At 45.7% G+C, this 23,245-nt stretch overlaps 1 protein-coding gene across 8 annotated transcripts in view; it reads right to left on the bottom strand.

Moving 5' to 3' along the window:
• Window positions 1-23,245, bottom strand: part of HHAT (hedgehog acyltransferase) — a 352,361-nt gene that overhangs the window by 43,420 nt on the left and 285,696 nt on the right. For 6 of the 8 annotated variants that reach the window (XM_061383599.1, XM_061383602.1, XM_061383603.1 and 3 more), the window contains one exon: window positions 13,861-14,005. In XM_061383599.1, the coding sequence (XP_061239583.1) occupies window positions 13,861-14,005 (145 nt within the window). Of the gene's footprint in view, window positions 1-5,425; window positions 5,525-13,298; window positions 13,558-13,860; window positions 14,006-23,245 lie in introns of all 8 variants that reach the window. The other 2 variants (XR_009730102.1, XR_009730101.1) reach the window with 2 other exon arrangements.

Below are 23,245 nucleotides of genomic sequence, written 5' to 3' on the forward strand. Positions count from 1 at the left end.
AAATTCTCAAGATATTAGCACTTTGCTAGGCTATATGGAAATGACAAGCCACTCCAGTGTTCTTGCCTGGAGAATCCCAGGGACTGGGGAGCCTGGTGGGCTGCCATCTCTGGGGTCGCACAGAGTCAGACATGACTGAAGCGACTTAGCAGCAGCAGCAGCAGCAGGCTATATTTTAAATCAAAAGCTTTACAATAGTGGAACAAACTAAAGCAACAATTAGATAATTCCTTTAATCAAATAACCATAAATTCCTACTTCATCCATTTCAAGAGAAATTTTACTTTTTATGTTTAATAGTTATCAAAAGTATCACCTTTGAGTTACGTATTAATAAGAACTGTAATGACAACTCAACCCAGGAGAAAAATGTTCCTATTTGTAGCCTTATGGTGACAGAAAACCAAACAAAATCAATGCTGCAGAGAAGTATGATAGTTGAATAAGAAAATAACTGAGACAAGACAAAATTGTACCAAAGAAATTAAACAGAAATATGATATCAAGGAAATACTGTGAAAGAAGGGCTTGCTCATTTATATTTTTAAAAGGATGATGGTCAGTATTAAATCACTAAGTTATTTATAATTTATATTATTTAGAGCTATCAGTTTTGCATTTAAACATCAGCATTTATAATATGACAAAAATTAGGTCTTTTATAATTATTTAAATTTACAATAGAAAAAGTTAGGTGCCTACTTTAAAAGTCACAGCAGGGTATGTAGCTCCTCAAAGTTACTTTATTAGGATGAATATAAGCAAAAAAAAATTATACCAAAAAGTGATTCAGTATAAAACAGTCTCCCCGTATACCCTTCCCTTAAGGACCTGTACCCCTTCATGGACCACTGCCTTGTTCTGGCGAAGGGGCTTGTGCAACTCAGTGAAGGTGTGACCCAGGCTGTGCAGGGCCACTGATGATGGGCAGGTCATGGTGGAGAGTTCTGACAAAATGTGATCCACCAGAGGAGGGACTGGCAAACCAGTCCAGATTACTTGCCCTGAGAACCCCGTGAACTGTATAAAGAGGCAAAAAATATGTGACACCGAAAGCTGAGTTCCCCAGATCAGAAGGTGTCCAATACGCAGCTGGGGAAGAGCAAAGGACAGATACTAATGGCTCCAGAAAGGAGGAAGCAGCTGGGTCAAAGCAGGAGTGGTGTTCGGTTGTGGATGTGTCTGGTGATGAAAGTAAAATCCAATGCTGTAAACAACAGTATTGCATAGGAACCTGGAATGTCAGCTCCATGGATCAAGGTAAACTGGACATGGTTAAGCAGGAAATGGCAAGAGTAAACATCAACATCATAAGAATCAGTGAACTAAAATGGACAGGAATGAGTGAATTTAATTCAGATGACCATTATATCTACTACCGTGGGCAAGAATACCTTAGAAGAAATGGAATAGCCCTCATAAGCAACAAATGAGTCCAAAACGCAGTACCTGGGTCCAGCCTCAAAAGTGACAGAATGATCTCGGTTCATTTTCAAGGCAAACCATTCAACACCATAGTAATCCAAGTTTATCCCCCAACCACTAATGCCAAAGAAGCTGAAGTTGATCAGTTCTATGAAGACCTAGAAGACCTCCTAGAACTAACACCAAAAAAAAAAAAAAAAAAGTTCTATTCATCACAGGGGATTGGAATGCAAGAGCAGGAAGTCAAGGGATACCTGGAGTGACTGGCAAGTTTGGCCTTGAAATACAAAACGAAGCAGAGCAAAGGCTAATAAAATTCTGCCAAGAGAACACGCTGGTCATAGCAAACACCCTCTTCCAACAACACAAGAGACGACTTTACACATGGACAATAGCAAATGGTTAATACTGAAATGAGACTGATGACATTCTTTGTAGCCAAAGATGGAGAAGTTGTATGCAGTCAGCAAAAATAAGACCTGGAGATGACTGTGGCTCAGATCATGAGCTCCTCATAGCAAAATTCAGGCTTAAACTAAAGAAAGCAGGGAAAATCAATAGGCCAGTCAGGTATGACTAAAATCAAATCCCCTATGAATATACAGTGGAGGTGATAAATAGATTCAAGGGATCAGACCTAGTAAACAGAGTGCCTGAAGAACTCTGGACACTATGGACAGAGGTTCATAACATTGTACAGGAGGAGCAAACAAAATCATCCCAAGGAAAAAGAAATGCACGAAGGCAAAGTGGTTGTCTGAGGAGGCTTTACTAATAGCTGAGGAAAGAAGAAAAGTGAAAAGCAAGGGAGAGAGGGAAAGGTACACCCACAATTAAATGCAGAGTCCCAGAGAGTAGCAAGGAGAGGCAGAAGGACTTTTCAATGAACAATGCAATGAAACAGGGGAAAATGACAGAAAGGGAGAGACTAGAAATCTCAAGAAAATTGGAAATATCAAAGGAACGTTTCATCCAAAGATGGGCACAATAAAGGACAGAAATGGTGCAGATACAACAGAAGCAGAAGAGATCAAGAAGAGATGGCAAGAATACACAGAAGAACTGTACAAAAAAGATCTTGATGACCCAAATAACCACGATGGTGCGGTCACTCACACAGAGTCAGACATTCTGGAGTGTGAATCCAAGTGGGCCTTAGGAATCACTGAGGCCAATAAAGCTAGTGGAGGTGACAGAATCCCAGCAGGCTATTTAAAATCCTAAAAGACAATGCTATTAAAGTGCTGCACTCAATATGTCAGCAAATTTGGAAAACCCAGCAGTGGCCACAGGACTGTAAAAGGTCAACTCGAATCCCAATTCCTAAGAAGGGCAGTACTAAAGAATGTTCAAACCACTGGACAATTGGAGTCATCTCCCATGCTAGTAAGGTTACACTCAAATCCTTCAAGCTAGGCTTCAGCATTATGTGAACTGAGAACTTCCAGATGTTCAAGCTGGGTTTAGAAAAGGCAGAGGAACCAGAGAACAAATTGTCAACATTCGCTGGATCATAGAGAAAGCATGGGAATTCCAGAGAAACATATACCTGTTTCATTGACTATGCTAAAGCCTTTGACTGTGTGGCTCACAACAAACTGTGGAAAATTCTTTAAGAGATGGGAAGACTAGATCATCTTACCTGTCTCCTGAGAAACCTGTATGTGCATCAAGAAGCAACAGTTAGAACCTTGTATGGAACAACCGACTGGTTCAGCATTGAGAAAGCAGTACAACGAGGCTGTATATTGTCACCCAGTTTATTTAACTTATATGCAGAGTACATCATGTTAAATGCCAGACTTCATGAGTTACAAGCTGGAATCAAGACTGTCAGGACAAAGAGCAACAACTTTAGATATGCAGATGATACCACTCTAATGGCAGAAAGCAAAGAGGAACTGAAGAGCCTTGTGATGAGGGTGAAGGACAAGAGTGAACAAGCCAGCTTAAAACTCAATGTTAAAAAGAAAAAACTAAGATCATGGCATCTGGTCCCATCACTTCATGGCAAATAGAAGGGGGAAAGGTGGAAGCAGGGACGGATTTCCTTTTCTTGCATTCTGAAATCACTGCAGATGGTAACTGCAGCCATGAAATTAGAAGAAGATTGCGTCTTGGCAGGAAGGTTATGACAAACCTAGACAGTATGTTAAAAAGAGACATTACTTTGCTGGCAAAGGTCCATATAGTCAAAGCTATGGTTTTTGCAGTAGTCATGCATGGATGTGAGGGCTGGACCATGAAGAAGGCAGAGCACCAAAGAATTGATGCTTTCCAACTGTGGTGCTGGAGAAGTCTAAGAGTCCCACAGACAGCAAGGAGATCAAACAAATCAATCTTAAAGGCAATAAACCCTGAATATTCATTGGAAGGACTGATGTTAAAGCTGGAGCTCCAATACTTTGGCTACCTGATGCAAAGAGCCAACTCATTTGAAAAGACCGTGATGTTGGGAAAGACTGAAGGCAGGAGGAGAAGGGGATGACAGAGGATGAGATGGTTGGATGGCATCACTGACTCAATGGACATGAAGTTGGGCAAAACTCCAGGAGATGGTGAGAGACAGGGAAGCCTGGGGTGCTGTAGTCCATGGGGTTGCAAAGAGTTGGACACAACGTGGGGACAGAACAACAATCACAACAAAGCCCTGTGATAGTGGTGTATGCCACCTGCATTATCTCATTAAGCTACATTAGTCATATGCTTCTGGTTACAAGTTACAGAAACCTAACCAAACTGAATTGTCAATAAGTGAAGGATCTGAGATTTAACTCTACTTGCAACAAATTAGCCTCCCAGTTTCATGCATGTCGGCAGAAGACACGAGACTACTGGGACAGAGATGAAAGACTTTATCCCTCAGTAATAACAGTAGCCAGAGCATTTGTGCCATTTCCCTGAGCCCCAGACACCACAATGCAACATCAAGAGGGCCAGGTGATACCTGCATATGCAGAGGGTCATATTATAGGAGATTAACCCCAGCCATAGGAATCTAAATATTTTATAATGGGCAGTAAGTCTCGCCTGACCTCTGCCCCAGAGGGAGATTATTTTTATTCACTGGACAGTAATCAAATACCATCTACTTCAGAGGAAGACACTCTCTCCATTTTCCAAAGATACTTGCTATATAAATATTCGTGGAAAGAAAGCCTGGAACAGAAGCAGTCAGTGTATCTGAGCATAAGACATGCAGAAACACAGGAGAGCCTTGGAGAATTGTCTCCCAACATGAAATGAGTGAAGAAGAAGAAACAACAGCTTTTGAAATTGAAAAGTAGGTATATGGGTTGGCTTCAAGAACTCCTGGCTGTAGGGTGCTTAAGAGTATGTTGCAGTGGCTTGTCTCGGAATATGATCTCTGAAACAGTTTCCAAAGATCAGTTCTGCTGTCCTCAAAGTCGTCTTCCTTCTCTACTTGGCTCTCCCTTGATGGCAGCAAGAGGGCTCCCAACAGCTCCAGCCCAATATCCTGACAGCTCTGCAACAAAAGAAAGAGAGCTTCTCCTTCCTGACAATTTCCAACAAAAACTCCAACTGCACCACATGGGGAGACGGACGATATGGATGGGCCAGTCCGGCTCCCGTGGTAACCCCTAGATCTCAGATTGACGCAGACTGAGAGTGAGGTGAGAAAGGTTTGGTCCCAAAGAAGGGGGAGCAAATGCTGAGCAAGTAAAACTTTTCCCTACACTGCTTTTCTCTACACTGCTCTCTAAATGCCCTTAAGACAACAAATCTCACATGTGCACTTCTGTGAAATTAAGCATCGTTTCTTTCTACAGGCAGATTCATATTTTAATAAGACTAGCAGCATATCCAAATTGCTATTTTATAATCAAATTTCCTGAGAAAAAAGCTACTGCCGTAGTGCCACAAAAGGGATGTTCTGTGAAATAGCAACTGTTACTGGATCGTGCTGTGGCAGGCGAAGGGACGGCTCCTCCAAGGAAGGCCACGTCTCAAACCCTGGAACTCACGTGAGTTAGCTTACCGGGCTTTGCAGGGACACTGCAGGTGTGATCACGTGATGGATCCTGAAATGGGGCAATCATCCTAGATTATCCAGGTGGAGTTCATAATCACAAGGGTCCTTATGGAAGAGACACAGGAGGAGTCAGACGGCAGGCGCTGAGATGAGAGCAGCAGAAAGGATGCAGAGAAGATCTGAAGACGCTACACACCTGAGTGTGAAGCAGCAGCAGAACATGAGGCAAGGGTTGCAGCTGGCCTCCAGCACTCAAGCAATCAAACTCTCCCCTTGCGCTTCCAGAGGAACCAGTCTTGCCAACGCCTTGACTTTAGCACAGCAAGCCTGATCTCAGACTTCCGGTCTCCAGAATGCGCATGTGTGCTAAGTGACTTCAGTCATGTCCGACTCTTCACGACCCCACGGACTGTAGCCCACGGGGCTCCTCCATCCATGGGATTCTCCAGGCAGGGAGTGGATTGCCATGCCCTTCTCCTGGGGATCTTCCCGACCCAGGGATCGAACCTGCATGTCTTTGGTCTCCTGCCTTGGCAGGCGGGTTCTTTACCCCCAGAGCCACCTGGGAAGCCTCAGGAACAGAAGAAGATAAAACTGTGCTCTTTGAAGCCAGCAAGTTCATAATCATTTGTGACAGTGGCCACAGGAAATGAACAAGAGTGTCGGCATAATGAGAGCAGGTAGTGCCCGGTACACTGGCAAACAGAAACAAATTCAGCGACGGGTTCTATCGCACAAAAGGATTTGCTCCCGAAGCTGAGACACCTGATAACGATGACTCTCGCTACATTCTGCCTTTCGTTACAAAAATGTCACTGATTTCCAAATTAAATATTCTTAATGTCTAACACTGTAAAAACTGTTCAGTGGTGACTTGAGGAGAAAATCAGGTGAAAGGGTCTCAGTGCCTGTGACCGCCAGGGCAGCACTCCTTCCATCCTCAGCCTGCAGGGCAGGTGCTAAGGTATTTCTGCACCCCTTTGGTAGTATACCAGTAATCGCAATAAGCAAACAAAATAATCATATGAATTCCAGGATGTGTGTTCATTTCAGAAACCACACCTGCACAGCAATCCCATGACTTCCTGGTGTGGGCCTTAGAGTACAGACTTGGGAATCCTGGTACAGATATCCTCTTATATATCAAGTACATACCAGATTTAGTTAGAAGTCACAGGGGACATACTTAAATTTTTATAAAATTATTTTGGTTTAATTCTACTACCATGTTTGTAATGTGCCTTTTTTCTATTGAGAAATAACTGACATATAATTGTTGAGCTTTAATTGACATACAATATTGTATGAAAGTGTACACATAATGATCTCACTGTAATGTGTATGTGGATCTCACACTGCATATAACTGGGGGCCAATGAGAGGTAGAGGCTTCAAACCAGTAAGTATCAAAATTTTCTTTCTATTCAATGAACTGTGCCTAACCATACTAGTCTTCACTTGATATTCTATCTAAAGACACTTTAAAATGTCCACAAATTCCATAAAACTCTTTTCAAATGAATTCACAAAAACTCCTAGTTAACAGGAAAAAGTGTCACATGACCTCACAGAAAGTAGGACTTGGATGAACAATGATTCAAACTCCCTTCAAGATATCCTAATAGAAATTCTCTCAGCTTTCCCATAATTCCAGGTACGCTTCTGGATAAGAACTCCCACTCTCTATTCCTCACGCCCTATGCCTAGTGTCCTGGCCTGAAATGCTTTTAGGAAAGATGATGCCCACAACGTCTGGGTGACCACGCGGCAAAGATGAAAGAAGAAACAAAAGCATCTGAAGGTCTTGAAATCCAAATTCCAAGGGCCCGTAATGGACCAGTGGGCAACCCACGGATAAACTGCTTAATCTATATCAACATGTTGACTTCACCACCAATACAATGGGTGGGAAGCTCTTGTTCCTCAGATTCTTCAGGAAATTGCATAAGATCCAGTAGGGCAGAAGCAGAATCAGTCAGAGCAATGAAAACTCCATGCTAAGAGCAGGGCTGGTGAAGAGGATGAAATAAGTCAACACAAAGAAGATGCCTGAGACAGTGAGTGACATGTGCCCTCTATCTTCTCACATCAAAGATGAAATTTCAGTCCCAAAAATGTAATGAGATGTGAGGGGAATGAGTTTCTCTTTAACCACCACCTTCTGGAATTTCCAGTGCAATATCCCAACTTGGCTTTAAATGAAAGGCCTGTCCAGAGCCATTTGAGCTGGGAGATGAATAAACACCCTGGACAAGCTAGTAATCATGAAGAAAATACACCATCCCTTTTCTCTGCTAGAGACAGCAAGCAAATATGCAGAGTGTAAAGGTTCTGACCTGTCTAAGAAAATTACTAGCTCATCTCTCATTGTAATCTGGAGGGAAAACAACCAAACTTTCCTTGCCTTGGTACAGGGGACCCTCAGGAGCTAAGTGCTGAGATGGAGTTTGCCAACCTAGATCAGGCAACAAGAAAGAGGGGAAGTGTGTGTGTGTGTGTGTTACATGTGTGTATGTATATGTGTTACATGTGTGTGTGTTATATGTATTGTAAGACACGTGTGTGTGTAGTTAGGCAGAAGAATGGTTGATGGAAGCCAGGTCTCTACCACCTCCAACAAACGCGGAATCCATGGCTCCACAATTAGGAAATGATTAGCCCCCCTGCCTTTTTTTTTTTTAAATAAAATTCATGTCTTCTGTTGACAGGAGTAGATGGAGTTTTCAAAAGGAAAACAACTCTGCACCCAGATGACACTATAAAGCTCCCAGTGCCCTTAGGCCAGATGGATTGCCAGTACATAACCATCCCTATCCCTAGTTCTAGTTCAGTCATTCAGTCATGTTCAACTCTTTGCAACCCCAGGACTGCAGCACACCAGGCTTCCTTGTCCATCATCAACTCCTGGAGCTTGTTCAAACTCATGTCCATGGAGTCAGTGATGCCATCCAACCATCTCATCCTCTGTTGTCCCCTTCTCCTGCTTTCAATCTTTCCCAGCATCAGGGTCTTTTCCAATGAGTCAGTTCTTCGCGTCAGGTGGCCAAAGTATTGGAGTTTCAGCTTCAGCATCAGTCCTTCCAATGAACACCCAGGACTGATCTCCTTTAGGATTGACTGGTTGGATCTCCTTGCAGTCCAAGGGACTCTCAAGAGACTTCTCCAATACCACAGTTCAAAAACATCAATTCTTTGGTGCTCAGCTTTCTTTATAGTCCAACTCTCACATCCATACACGACTACTGGAAAAACCATAGCTTTGACCAGACGGACCTTTGTTGACAAAGTAATGTCTCTGCTTTTTAATATGCTGTCTAGGTTGGTCATAACTTTTCTTCCAAGGAGCAAGCGTCTTTTAACTTCATGGCTACAGTCACCATCTGCAGTGATTTTGGAGCCCAAGAAAATAAAGTCTCTCACTGTTTCCGTTGTTTCCCCATCTATTTGCCATGAAGTGACGGGAATGGATGCCATGATCTTAGTTTTTTCAATGTTGAGTTTTAAGCCAGCTTTTTAACTCTCCTCTTTCACTTTCATCAAGAGGCTCTTTAGTTCTTCTTCACTTTCTGCCATAAGGGTGGTGTCATCTACATATCTAAGGTTACTGGTATTTCTCCCAGAAATCTTGGTACCAGTTTGTGCTTCATCCAGTCTGGCATTTCTCATGATGTACTCTTCATAGAGGTTAAATAAGCAGGGTGACAATATACAGCCTTGATGTACTCCTTTCCCAATTTGGAACCAGTCTGTTGTTCCATGTCTGGTTCTAACTATTGCTTCTTGACCTGCATACAGATTTCTCAGGAGGCAGGTCAGGTGGTCTGGTATTCCCATCTCCTGAAGAATTTTCCACAGTTTGTTGTGATCTACACAGTCAAAGGCTTTGGTGTAATCAATAAAGCAGAAGTAGATGTTTTTCTGGAATTCTCTTGCTTTTTCTATGATCCAACAAATGTTGGCAATTTGATCTCTGCTTCCTCTGCCTTTTCTAAATCCAGCTCTTTTCTAAATACCCATCCCTATTGGCTGCCTTTCCTCCTCACTGTGTCCAGATGACAAAGCACTGCTGGGATGCTTAAGACACAGTTGGTTTATGGTCTCACAGATCTGGAGTTGTAATGCAACGATACTTTTGAGTTACAGCTGCTGCTGCTAAGTCGCATCAGTCGTGTCCAACTCTGTGCAACCCCACAGATGGCAGCCCACCAGGCTCCACCGTCCCCGGGGTTCTCCAGGCAAGAATACTGGAGTGGGTTGCCATTTCCTCCTCCAATGCATAAAAGTGAAAAGTGAAAGTGAAGTTGCTCAGTCGTGTCCAACTCCTAGTGACCCCATGGACTGCAGCCTACCAGGTTCCTCTGTCCATGGGATTTGCCAGGCAAGAGCACTGGAGTGGGTTGCCATTGCCTTCTCCTTGAGTTACAGAGTAGTCATCAACTACTTGTTCAAGAAATCAACTTACACTTCAATATCAAGGACTTAAGACAGATGTGAGAAAGCTTCTGCCATCAACAAATGCTTTTCAGAGCCACTGAAGTTTGCCTCTGCAAAGCATGACACAGCAGGGTCCCTTCTACAGCAGGCTTAGGGACCAAATCCTCAGCCACAGTTTTTCAGAACCCTAAACACAGCTAAGTCCCTGTAAATACATATAAAATAGGCTTAAATATTCACATTCCTCAAGCTGCTTGAAGTAAATTTCAACAGTAAAGGTTGGAGGATTTTCTTTGAAGGCAAAGATATGGTATCTTTATTCTCCACTGAATTAACTGAACATCACTTTTCCAATCTCCACAGCACAGATAACACTGATACAGATGGCTTGTGTGTGACATGCAGGAGACCCCTAGAGGGTCAGTCAGCATTTCTATCCCGTGGCTGGCACTGCCCACTTTTAAGGACAGCAGGGCAGTGTGCACAGCAAAAAGGGAAGGGTCTGGTTTTAATAGCCTCACATCACCAACAGTGTAGAGATCAGGAGAGAGCTCTTTACGTAAGCCAAATATTTAGGTATTTACTAAAACAAGCTTTGTAGCTTAAAGCAAACAAATCCGTGTCTAAAGCAGTGAACTGGAGCTGGAGATACCGACCTTAAGACAGCTCCTCCAGGCTAATCATGAGATACTTCTAGAGACATCAGTGATCCTGGGCAAAGGCTTCTGAGAATGAATGAGGCTGTCCTCGAAGACGCGTATGCACCCACATCCCATTCGCTGAGGGACACTGGGAACCTCCTCCAAGATCCCCATGCCCCTTGAGCACGTTGGGAGGAGGTGGAGGACCGTTCCTCTCTGTCTCAGCAAGTCCCAGCCCATCAAGGCACAGAGGGCCCAGGGTGATTACCCCTGGCGGAAGGGCTACCTCCCCATGAAACCTGGAAATCTAAAGACTGAGCTTAACTGCTCTCCATTCTCTACAAAGAGACCTCTCCTCACTCGCTTTGTCCCTTTTTCCTCAATGTAGAGAGATGGGTCTTGGAAAAACAAGTCCTGATCACGTGGCCAAAGGAAGCAGCCAAAGACAACTAGGACGTTGAAGTCCTGGCTCATCCATCAGCAGCTTCAGGTACAGCTCGACAGTCCCTCATCTGAAACCTTTAGGGCCAGATGAGTTTCAGAATTCAGATTTTTTTTTTTTTTTGGAAAACTAACATGATATCCCCAGCAGACTCTGAGGAAGCATCCTATAAACGCATGAATACTTTGTTGTACCAAAACATGAATATTCATACTGATCTTCTATCAGGTCAATCAGATTCGTTATGAAAAGAAATCCAGACTTCTCAAGGATAGTGGGTTTGGCACCATCTGGTTCACATTCCTCCAAGAGATATCTAAATTCAATCACTCGGGGACAAAAGATCCACAGTGGGACACCAAGGATTGTAATTGCCAAAACTCCAAGAAACCTACCCTTACTGAGGGTACCCATGGGACAGACTAGCTGGGATGGGGCCATGCCGATGTGAACAATCTCTGACATAGACGATGCCTTCTGAGCTGAGCTTCCCTGGCCTCAAAGCCCAGACAGGAATGGATCTAGAGCCCTCCAGATTCAGAGAAGCATTCCCCTGGGACTCTAGTGCCCAGCTCCAAGGAGGACACAGAGAGATCCAGTTGCAGATCACAATAGGAGCCACAAACCAGAAGCAGACCAGGTATTTCAGAGCCCTGACACCCGCTCCCCAATGTGCCTGGTATTAGCTCCCGGGGGGACAGGACAAATCGTGCTTTGATCTTCATGCCTTTGAGAAAGAGGATAAACATCTTATCGCTACTACCTCTTTGTCCCTTCAAAGGCCAGCATTCCCAGGTTTTACCACCCACTTAGTCTCTTCTCACTCTGGGCATGCTCCTTGGCAAACTGTATTCACTCCCATGGCCTCACCCGCCACTTTCATGCCCTGTCTCCCACGTCGCAGTGGTTCTGTGCCCCCCTCCTCCCCTACGCCAGCTCACATTTTTAACTGCCTCTTGGGTACCTCCAGAGCTTGTCTCATGCGCCCTGTCCTGCCATGCCACAGTCCACTACACCTGTGCGCTCCCCCACGTCTTCCTGCTGCACCTGGGGGCGGGGGGGTCATCACATGACTGGTTCTGGCCAAAGGAAGGTGAGCAGAGATGGCTAGCGTCACTTTCGGTGGGGGTATTTAGTACCTGGTAACACCACCCGCTCCGTGTTCTCATCGCCACCATGATGCCAGAACAAGAAGGTGAAGAATCAGAATAAAAACAGTCTAGGTCCTGAAGTCACTGCTTAGAAAGAGTCTCTGGACCCTCACTGAACTGCTGAAGGAATAAACTTCTATGGGGAAAAAATTACTGAGAGTTTGGGGTGATCTAACAAAGCCCCTAATGTTAATTACCCCCACATACCTGCCTTCTTTATCTGGCAAGTTCTGACTTACTGTTCAAAACTCCAGTTCAAATGTCCCCTCCTCTGTGAGGCTCAATCTCCACGGGAAGGTCAGCCCTCCACTCTGCAACCTCCAGCAGTCCCTCATGCATTTGACCCAGCGGTGATCTGACTCTACGGACACGTATCTATTTGCACGTCCGGCTCCCACATTTGTGCTTCTTCCACCCTTGTCTCCTCAGAGCCTTGCAAGCAGCAAACACTTGGAGTGTTTATTTACTGAAGCCAAGATTAGAGCCTTCTGGCTCAGGTGACCAGCAAAGCCCGAGGCAGCATTTTCAGAGTCATCGTGGTCTCTGCACTGTGTTAGGCATGGTGGGAGGAGGCAGGAAGAGTCAGCAGCTCTGTCGCCCACCTCGAGGAGGGTTTTTTATCTTTCGGTCCTCTGTGCCCCATTACCTCCCATCTTCATTCAAGGACAGCTTCCACATACAAATTATCTGGTCTTTTCAAGAACTATCAGCGAAAACATTTCTCCGAGAGCGAGATCAAAGGGGTACGGGGGTAACAAGATGAAAGCCCAACAGGGCTCTCTCCTGGTCCCTCTGAGCTTGGCTCACCCAAGCCCGCCACAGTTTACACACATGGCCTGGCACCCTGGGACCATGCAGCTGTGTCTGGTTATTTCTGATGTGAAAAGCATCACTGGCTCACTGGGGACCCAGATGTGGAGATAACACCCTAGCCATGACCGGGTCACGTCATCACTACTTGGCAAAACTTGCCAAACCAAAAGCACAAAACCATGTCACTGGTCAGGGCAAGAGAACAAGGGATCTTGGCTCTGAACACACAGTGAACTGGCTGAGTAACGTGCTCCGTGAGCTGTTCCTGTTCTTCCAGGTCTTTTCAGGGAGTGATGTAACGCTCGGCTTTAGCCCAAAGGAGAGGGTGAACACAAATAAAGGATGATCAACTATTAATGCAATCTTTTCACAATAATGCCCACCAACTAGCACTTTACCTGCTGCAGGTGTGATGGTGCTATGGACATGGAGACATATATGAACACTGAACACATGTTCACTAAACGTCAGGCTGGCTGCTGGTGCCGGCAAACCAGTGTCCAGACAAAAAGATCCACAACGAAGAGGTGTGGCCAGCCACGCACTGTGCCCACAGCAGCAGAAGACCACAAAGGGGCTTCTAGAACATTCTCCTGGTAGGACTTTCAGAGTAGTCAGTGGAACAAAGTCAAACTCTGCAGTAAAATGAAGGCTGATCTACAGACAGTAGGGAAGATTAGGAAAAATGTTTAAATTGGAGACATAACCTAGCAGCAGGGAAAGACAGATTTTGAGAGAGTTGAACGGCCCATCTCGAAGTTAAGTATCAGCATAGCAGACAAGAGGTACATCAAAACAGAAGCCAGCTAAAGCCACAGCTAAACCCAGGACTTTGCCCTGGCTGGTGTTTTTACAGGTCACACACCGTGAACAAGGCAAGGAATGCCTCCGCCTGCCCCACACGTGATACCGACTGCATAAATGCGGAAAACAAGAAGCTGTCTGAGAACAGCAACTTACCTTGTATGAAGATCCTATCCCAGTAGATTTCCCCGACTTGACTGCCCCCAAGAAACACCAGGTTGGACAGAATCAGCATGGAGGTGGAACAAGAGGCAAGAGCGGCATGCAATCGCCGGCGAGCTCCTGGGGAGAGGAACTGGGCCTGGGGGAAAAAGGCGAGAAGGCATCTCATCACAAGGGTAGAAAAAATCGGGCTGAGATGTCACGCAGTCTTTCTGTTACCAGCTCAGGATGCCTCCTTCTAGAGCCTGAGGTAGATTGTTATTTAAACAGCTTTTTTTTTTTTTTTTTTTTTGAAAAATTACTATTTCTGCAAGATGCTCATTCTGGTCTAAGGAACGCAGTGACACACTCCCGAGTTGCTTCCTACTGCCAAAATGGGCTTCCTCCTGACACGTGTAACACAAACACCAAACCTAGTTGCTTCAGATCCAGCTGAAATGGCTCCACACGTTTCCTACACATTAAATCTATAGGTACAAGAACTGTTTAAACTGCTCTCCATGACAACAAGAACAATGCCATGTGATGAGTCAAGATCAGGGCGATCTCCTGAGGGAGTTAACCAGACCCTGGGAAGCCCCTGCCCCATAAATCTGACCCACTATTAAGGAGGAACCCCACTAAGAGCATGCAGCAGAATCAGAACAAGCCAACCCCATTTCTGGAATCAGAGTTCAGGGTGCCAGACCCATTGACAGTGAACTTGTCGGAGTATGAGAGAATCGTGTCTAATGCTAGCACTGGAAATACGCAGGAACTGGAGAGACGTTTTCCAGCAATGATGGTAAAGAGTTCTGCTCATCCATCCCAGGTCTTCACTGCACTTCCCCCGCCCCTTTTAATATTTTCTCAGGGATTTCATAAAGTAAACAAAGCCTTTATTCTTCAGGGTTCATCTTTCTGGTACCCTACTGAGTGAGATCACTGTGACGTGCCTGGCATGTTTGAGCCCCAGCGGCACGTGCACAGGGAGTGTCCTTCAGGACTGCAGATTTAGAATGAGAACCAGGTGGAGCACAACCCAGGGTTTCTGACAAATACCACAGCCTAAGCCAGAGACACAGAGAGGGAGCAAGGGTTCCAGAGATTGTTCCTGAACACATTCCTGAAGCCTGCCCATCTCTGGGGTCACTTGCATTTGATTTCAGCTGTGCTCCAGTGGCAAACAAAATTCTAAATTGCCCAAATCTATAGCAGGCAAAAGGACTAAGCCAGAGCGTGAGTCTCCAGCAGGAACCACTTATTCCTGGTGACCCTGCTGAAGATCACCTGTGGCTATTCTGAAAGCCCCGATCAGTATCCTCTGAAAAGTGCTGAGAAATGAATTCCTGATCCCTGCCTGTTTCTCTCCTGCCAGTCACAGGTCTGGTCTGCATGCTCAGATATACCTGCTCCCTTATGGCTCCCCATTCATGGCTCTCTCCTCCAGCATCATTTTGGAGCATGGTTTTGCTGCCACCATATGTGAGAGGTGTGGTGTTCCCATAGATAAGTTGTACAGCAGGCATTGACTAAGTTGTTTGCCTGCCCCTGGTTGTTCTGGAAAGCTCTCAAGCGGTGCTGACATGCCCCTGGTTAGAGGCCACCAGACAAGATGACCTCTAGTCTCTCCCCTACTCTAAGAGGCCACAAGCAAGTACAGTGGATGCTGTCAAACAGAACCAGATCAGAGAGAACTACAGAGCATAGAAACTGGTAATGAAGGAGAAATGGAGATGACGCGTGTAATTCAGCACTTTTAACCTCTGAGAGGGCTTCCCTGATAGCTTAGTTGGTAAAGAATCTGCCTGTAATGCAGGAGACCTGGGTTCAATCCCTGGGTTGGGAAGATCCTCTGGGGAAGGGAAAGGCTACCCAGACCAATATTCTGGCCTGGAGAATTCCACGTATAGTCTATGGGGTTGCAAAGAGTCAGACACGACTTCTTCTTTAAAAGAAAGAAGAACCTCTGAGAATGAGGAGACATTAATCTTCCAGTTTCCACATTTCTGAGCAGAGGAAGATACTTCCTGAGCGTTACTGACTCAGTTAGCAGTGACTGAGAAGGCAGGGTAAGAGGAAGAGGGGAGAAAGGGGGAAAATCTAAAATAGATCAAGAAAATATGGGTGGCTATAATCCACATAAATGTGCCTAAATAATTCCAGTACAGGCACCATTGATAACACAGCTGATGTCTAAGGAACATGAGGAACTTCTGTTTAAACCCCATCAGGCTTCCCCAACTTCATATCCTGTTATGGGAATTCAAAGACCCTACTGATCTTTCCCCTCTTAATGTCAATTACAGAAGGGCACAAGTTGCCTGGTTAAAGCTCAAAGTGGTTCTCCTTTTGTGGGAAATGGTAACAAATATTAAATAATCAACACAGAGATAACGAGCGAGGAAAATACCCCTTGCCTTGGGTTGCTAAACGGGGCTGTGTTTAGCAACCAGGTTACCTGGTCACCTGCCAGGTTACCTGGTACTGGCCAGGGTCAGGGTGTGGTGAGATGCACAGTTGGGGGGCAGGAGACAGAAGTTGGGGGGACAGGAGACACAGCAAGGGAAGAGGTGCCAAGGTGAGTGAGTGCTGGACACACAGGGATCCTCTTTCCAGCACCTGAGGCCCTGGTTCCTACGGCTCTTCCTTTGATTCTCTGATTACCCCAGTATCTCTCTCAGCTACATGATTCAGTAAGTTCCTCTTTCTGCTTAGGCAAAACAAAACTCAGAATAATAGCAAATGCAAAGGAGCCTCTGATCTCAGAGACAAGAGGGAAGACGCAAAATCTGAAGTGACACACTACAATTCAATCTTTAGAAATAGTTCATTTATTTTAGAAAACTAACAAGAACGTTAAAAGCATGGGCTGTTGGAACCAATAAGCTAGAAAGACTTAAGGAGAAATGAAGATGCTCACAGGCAATTCTTAATTACCCCCGGGGCACGCGGGTGGCAGACAAAATAGATGATGATACAGAAAAGCCAAAAACCTAATTTTAACTAAAAGCCCCATCCTCTGAACTGACAAAATTAGCCCTGCCAACAAGAAGCGCACTTGACAGAACATTGCATCTCCTCATGGTGAATCACTGGGAGGGCAGAATGACGGGCCAGAAGGAAGGAAAAAGAGAACCTGTCCGGATGACCCACAGGAGGGTAATAATTAACAGCGAAGGGGATGCAAGTCTTGGCTGCATCCCGTCTTCCCTCTTCAGGTTCCCTGGACACACTGGGGAAGGTGACAGATTTGACATCGGGGATTTCTTTCTATCTTGGGCACCATCTGGCATTTGCCACTGGTTTTCAAGAACCCTGGGGATTAAGTACCATATTCAAGGTTTCCAGAAGCAAAAATGCCATCTGGTTAAAGCTGGAAGGGTATACTCCCTTGGCCCAGCCAGCTCCATCAATAAATACAACTTTCTGAGTCCCTGGGACCCTCAGGGTCAAAGTTTCCACTTTAAGCACTTCTTTTCTTTTGCACACTCTCCCCTGAAGTTCTGTGGTGACTACTGTCATCACCCCTGTGATCCTTCATATCCTCTGGGATGTAGGTCCACGTGCAGGGTCAAGCCTCACAGGTTAGTCACCAATCCTCCTGGCTTCAGTTCAGTTGCTCAGTCGTGTGGACTGCAGCACGCCAGGCTTCCCTGTCCATCACCAACTCACGGAGCCTACTCAAACTCATGTCCATTGAGTCAGTGATGCCATCCAACCATCTCATCCTCTGTCATCCCCTTCTCCTCCTGCCTTCAATCTTTCCCAGCATCAGGGTCTTTTCTAATGAGTCAGTTCTTTGCATCAGGTGGCCAAAGTATTAGAGCTTCAGCTTCAGCATTAGTCCTTCCAGTGAACACCCAGGACTGATCTCCTTTAGGATGGACTGGTTGGATCTCTTTGCAGTCCAAGGGACTCTCAAGAGTCTTCTCCAGCACCACGGTTCAAAAGCATCAATTCTTCAGTGCTCAGCTTTCATTATAGTCCAACTCTCACATCCATACATGACTATTGGAAAAAACATAGCTTTAGACTAGATGGACCTTTGTTAGCAAAGTAACGTCTCTACTTTTTAATATATAGTCTAGGTTGGTCATAACTTTTCTTCCAAGGAGCAAGCATCTTTTAATTTCATGGCTGCAGTCACCATCTGCAGTGATTTTGGAGCCTCAAAAAATTAAGTCTGTCATTGTTTCCATTGTTTCCCCATCTATTTGCCATGAAGCAATGGCACCAGATGCCATAATCTTAGTTTTCTGAATGGCTTAGGTGCTTGTAAACTCCCTTGGTAGGAGAACTCAGGTTGAGGAATTGTAAACTAAATCGGGAGGGGAAAAAAAACATTGTGCAATGAAAATCCATCATGTTGGTAAAGAACTGCCAACTTGATCAGATAAGGCAATGATTAGTAAACAGAGTTTCATTTTCATAAATGTATCAGGACAAAAGAGAGCCCCATCTGGTCATGGTCTCTTCTCAGAGGATAGATGAGATTGTGTCCATCCAATATTCTGGCAGCAAAAAAATAAAACTGGGAGTGGCACTGCTCCCCAGGGGACGTTTGGAAATTGCTGGACATTTTTGGTCATCCCAAGGACAACACAATTGCCAAAAGGTAACTGTGGCATTTGATAGGCAGGGGCCAAAGATCATAAATACAATGCAATGAGTGGCACAGAATCGTTCTACCTAAAGCGACAGCAGTGACCTCTAGAGAAAGGGTTAAAGGTTTCCTTCTAACTCAATACTGAGCTAACCTCTCTTGAGGCCCATGGGGCACAGCAGCTCCCCGTTCTCTAATTAGGTTGTTGTTGTTAATTGCTAAGTTGTGTCCAACTCTTTGTGACTCCACGGACCGTCGCTCACCAGGCTCCTCGGTCCACGGCATTTCCCAGGCAAGAATACTGGAGGTAGCCATTTCCTTCTCTGGGGGATCTTCCCCCCTAGGGCTCGAACCTGCATCTCCTGCTTGGTAGGTGGACTCTTTACCACTGAGCCACCGGGGAATCCCTCTAATTAGGAGCAATGCCAAAAATGCGCCCCCTTTTCCCTGGGGCCTAGAAAAATGTATCCCAGATCAGGAAAAGCATTCCTTCACAACACCCCAGTGCCAGCCCCCCTAACCAATCCTCTCTACCATCTGGCATCAAATTAGAGACAGGAGGGGCCTCCTGAGCCCCCTCAGTCACATTCAGACAAGTTGTACCACTAGTTCCAACCTCCTCGCACCCAGAGCCCCGAAACCCAGAGCACAGAGGAAGAACTGGAGGCTGAGCACACGGAAAGGTGCCACTTTGCTCCCCGATGAGGTTGACCAGTTCTCCCGTAGAGACTCTGACCGAGGTGACAGGCTGGGGCAGATTCTTTCCATGTTAACATCAATACAACCCACTCTTCAGACCCAAAAATGGGTAGTGGGCTTGGGGCCTGGATACAGTGAACCCCTCAGGGCATCCAGAAGTACATTCTCTGTGGCTCAGCTGGTCAAGAATCTGCCTGCAATGTGGGAGACCCGGGTTCAATCCCTGGGTCAGGAAGATCCCATGGAGAAGGGAATGGCTATCCACTCCATTATTCTTGCCTAGAAAAGCCCCATGGACAGAGGAACCTGGTGGGCTACATACAGCCCATGGGGTCCCAAAGAGTCGGACACAACTGAGCGACTAATACTTTCACTTTCCCTGGGTAACAGGCCTACGACAGACCTCCATTTCCTCTGGGTGAGCTTGCTGTCTCTGACAGAAGAAACAAACAGAGCTGGCAGGCGGAAACGTTCTAACGACGGTTCAGTGGTGGCTCCAAACTTCCGTCTAAAACACTGATTCCAAAGGTGAGGCGTGTAACCCAAACAAAGGAAACCTAGGGCCCAGCTAAACTTCTGTCACTCAAGTTTGCAGTTCCTGCTGCAACATGCCTGTTTATTCTTATCTCCATGGCAACTCGTCTATCTTTTCCAGTCAACATCCTGTCCCTGGCAATCACAGGACTGGCCAGGCAAACAAGCTGGGGCCTGGGGGGCTGCAGTCCATGGAATCTGGGTCAGAATGGATGCTCAGACGGCCACAGGGCTGAGACGCAGATGGTGCATCGGGGCTGAGGGCTGCTGTGCTCCGTGGGCCCCACACTTGTCCACAGAGGGACCGCACATGGGGCTGAGACAGGAGGAGGGGGCAGGCTAAGCATCTGGGGGAGCAGATGGGGAGGAGGAATGGCTGCTGGAGATGGTGACAAACGCTTGGCAAGTGGGACCTGATGCTATTTATTTTTAAGTGGGGGAGAAGCTAAAAAAAGGAACTGGGTGGGTTTGAGCAGCTGGACACAGTTCTTCCACATCGTCACTGAAGTTTTTCATTTTCTAATAAAAACACTAACCAGAGGGTAAGAGAGGATGGACAAGGACATGGCAGAGGGGGAGACTGGTGCACCCCAGGGAGGGCGAACGAGGGGTGGACATCCCACAGGCCAGAAAGAGGAGATCGGAGACAGCAAAAGAAAAATGATGCGTCCTGTGAAAGAGAACGGTGGCCAGAGTGAAACGCTCAGGATTAGGAGGACCTAAACCCCAAAGTCATTCCAGGGTTCCTTCCCATCTCTGTTCCAACCTGCCAGGACACTGCTCCCCTTGCTTCCTTTCTCAAGGCACCTGGGTCATTTCCACTGTTTGTGTTTTACCAGTTACCCTTCTCTCTCATGTTACCACCAGCATGGTAAGTTCCTGAAGGATCAGTTCAGTTCAGTTCAGTAGCTCAGTCGTGTCTGACTCTTTGCAACCCCATGAATTGCAGCATGCCAGGCCTCCCTGTCCATCACCAACTCCCAGAGTTCACTCGTACTTACATCCATCAAGTCGGTGATGCCATCCAGCCATCTCATCCTCTGTCGTCCCCTTCTCCTCCTGCCCCCAATCCCTCCCAGCATCAGAGTCTTTTCCAATCAGTCAACTCTTCGCATGAGGTGGCCAAAGCACTGGAGTTTCAGCTTTAGCATCATTCCTTCCAAAGAAATCCCAGGGCTGATCTTCAGAATGGACTGGTTGGATCTCCTTGCAGTCCAAAGGACTCTCAAGAGCCTTCTCCAACAACACCTGAAGGATAGCGTGGCCTATATTTCAATCTGTGCACTGAAGGCCCACTCTGACTGTGTGTGTGCTCAATAATTACCTTACAATTGTTTCTCCCATTGCCTTACATAAGTTCCAGAATTTCCTAACTTCCTTACTATCCCATCTCCATCCTATAGCCAAGCCAAATAAACATATGAAGGCAGTCAGAAAGTAACACTTCCTTCCTATGTGTGTACAGAGCATCAAAAATTCACTGCTCAATGAAGTTAAATTTTCTAAGCTCTGTTTGCTAGTTCAATTCAGATCGAACTAGCAGTGGACACTCCTGAGAGAGAGAGTCACTGCAGTGGTAAAGACAAAGCCGGTTTTGCTTAAACAGAACAATTTAAGTTGTTCCATAGTTTGGATGTCCAGCTGAGTTTAAAAAAAAAAAAAAAAAGAAGAGGCTATAACTCGGGATCCAAATCCATGCAGCATATGAAGGAATTTCAGAGGACTTTCAAATAACTAAGCGAACAACTGGTTCCTGGCACACTCGGAAAGCTTAAGCCGTATATTAAGTGGCTAGGTTCCTGCTAAAAGTTCTGGAATGGCTGACAAAACTGTCTCACCCTGTATTCCTACTCTTCCACTACCCACCTTCGAGGTGACTCAGTGGTAAAGAATCTACCTGCCAATGCAGGAGACGCAAGAGACGTGGGTTCAATCCCTGGGTTGGGAAGGTCCCCTGCAGTAGGAAATGGCAATCCATTTCAGTATCCTTGCCTGGAAATCCCATGAACAGAGGAGCCTGGTGGGCTACAGTCCATGGGGTCACAAAGAGTCAGACGTGACTGAGCACAGCCACGGCCACATCCAGGGTATTTCATCTCTGCTCTGGATTCTGTAGAAGTCTCTTTCTTAACTGACACACTGGCCTCTGACCTTTCTCCCTCTACTTCATGAAGCACACGCACTCTGACCCTCCACTATGCAAGGTGCTTTGGTGGTTGTTTCATTGCTTACAAGGAAGGGTAGAGGTGAGGAGATACCCCTCGTCCAAGGTAAGGAGTATTGGCTGCGCTTTGCTGGAGCAGCTGTGAAGAGATACCCCACGCCCAAGGTAAGAGAAACCCAAGTAAGATGGTAGGTGTTGCAAGAGGGCATCAGAGGGCAAACACACTGAAACCATACTTACAGAAAACTAGTCAATCTAATCACACTAGGACCACAGCCTTGTCTAACTCAATGAAACAAAGCCATGCCCGTGGGGCAATCCAAGATGGGCGGGTCATGGTAGAGAGATCTGACAGAATGTGGTCCGCTGGAGAAGGGAATGGCAAACCACTTCAGTATTCTTGCCTTGAGAACCCCATGAACAGTATGAAAAGGCAAAATGATAGGATACTGAAAGAGGAACTCCCCAGGTCAGTAGGTGCCCAATATGCTACTGGAGATCAGTGGAGAAATAACTCCAGAAAGAATGAAGGGATGGAGCCAAAGCAAAAACAATACCCAGCTGTGGATGTGACTGGTGATAGAAACAAGGTCCGATGCTGTAAAGAGCAATATTGCATAGGAACCTGGAATGTCAGGTCCATGAATCAAGGCAAATTGGAAGTGGTCAAACAAGAGATGGTAGGAGTGAATGTCGACATTCTAGGAATCAGCGAACTGAAATGGACTGGAATGGGTGAATTTAACTCAGATGACCATTATATCTACTACTGCGGGCAGGAATCCCTCAGAAGAAATGGAGTAGCCATCATGGTCAACAAGAGTCTGAAATGCAGTACTTGGATGCAATCTCAAAAATGACAAAATGATCTCTGTTCGTTTCCAAGGCAAACCATTCAACATCACAGTAATCCAAGTCTATGCCCCAACCAGTAATGCTGAAGAAGCTGAAGTGGAACAGTTCTATGAAGACCTACAAGACCTTTTAGAACTAACACCCAAAAAAGATGTCCTTTTCATTATAGGGGACTGGAATGCAAAAGTAGGAAGTCAAGAAACACCTGGAGTAACAGGCAAATTTGGCCTTGGAATATGGAATGAAGCAGGGCAAAGACTAATAGAGTTTTGCCAAGAAAATGCACTGGTCATAACAAACACCCTCTTCCAACAACACAAGAGAAGACTCTATACACGGAGATCACCAGATGGTCAACACCGAAATCAGACTGATTATATTCTTTGCAGCCAAAGATGGAGAAGCTCTATACAGTCAGCAAAACAAGACCAGGAGCTGACTGTGGCTCAGACCATGAATTCCTTATTGCCAAATTCAGACTTAAATTGAAGAAAGTAGGGAAAACCACTAGACCATTCAGGTATGACCTAAATCAAATCCCT

The sequence above is a fragment of the Bos javanicus genome, chromosome 16 (assembly GCF_032452875.1).
Source record: "Bos javanicus breed banteng chromosome 16, ARS-OSU_banteng_1.0, whole genome shotgun sequence".
Lineage (NCBI taxonomy): Eukaryota > Metazoa > Chordata > Mammalia > Artiodactyla > Bovidae > Bos > Bos javanicus.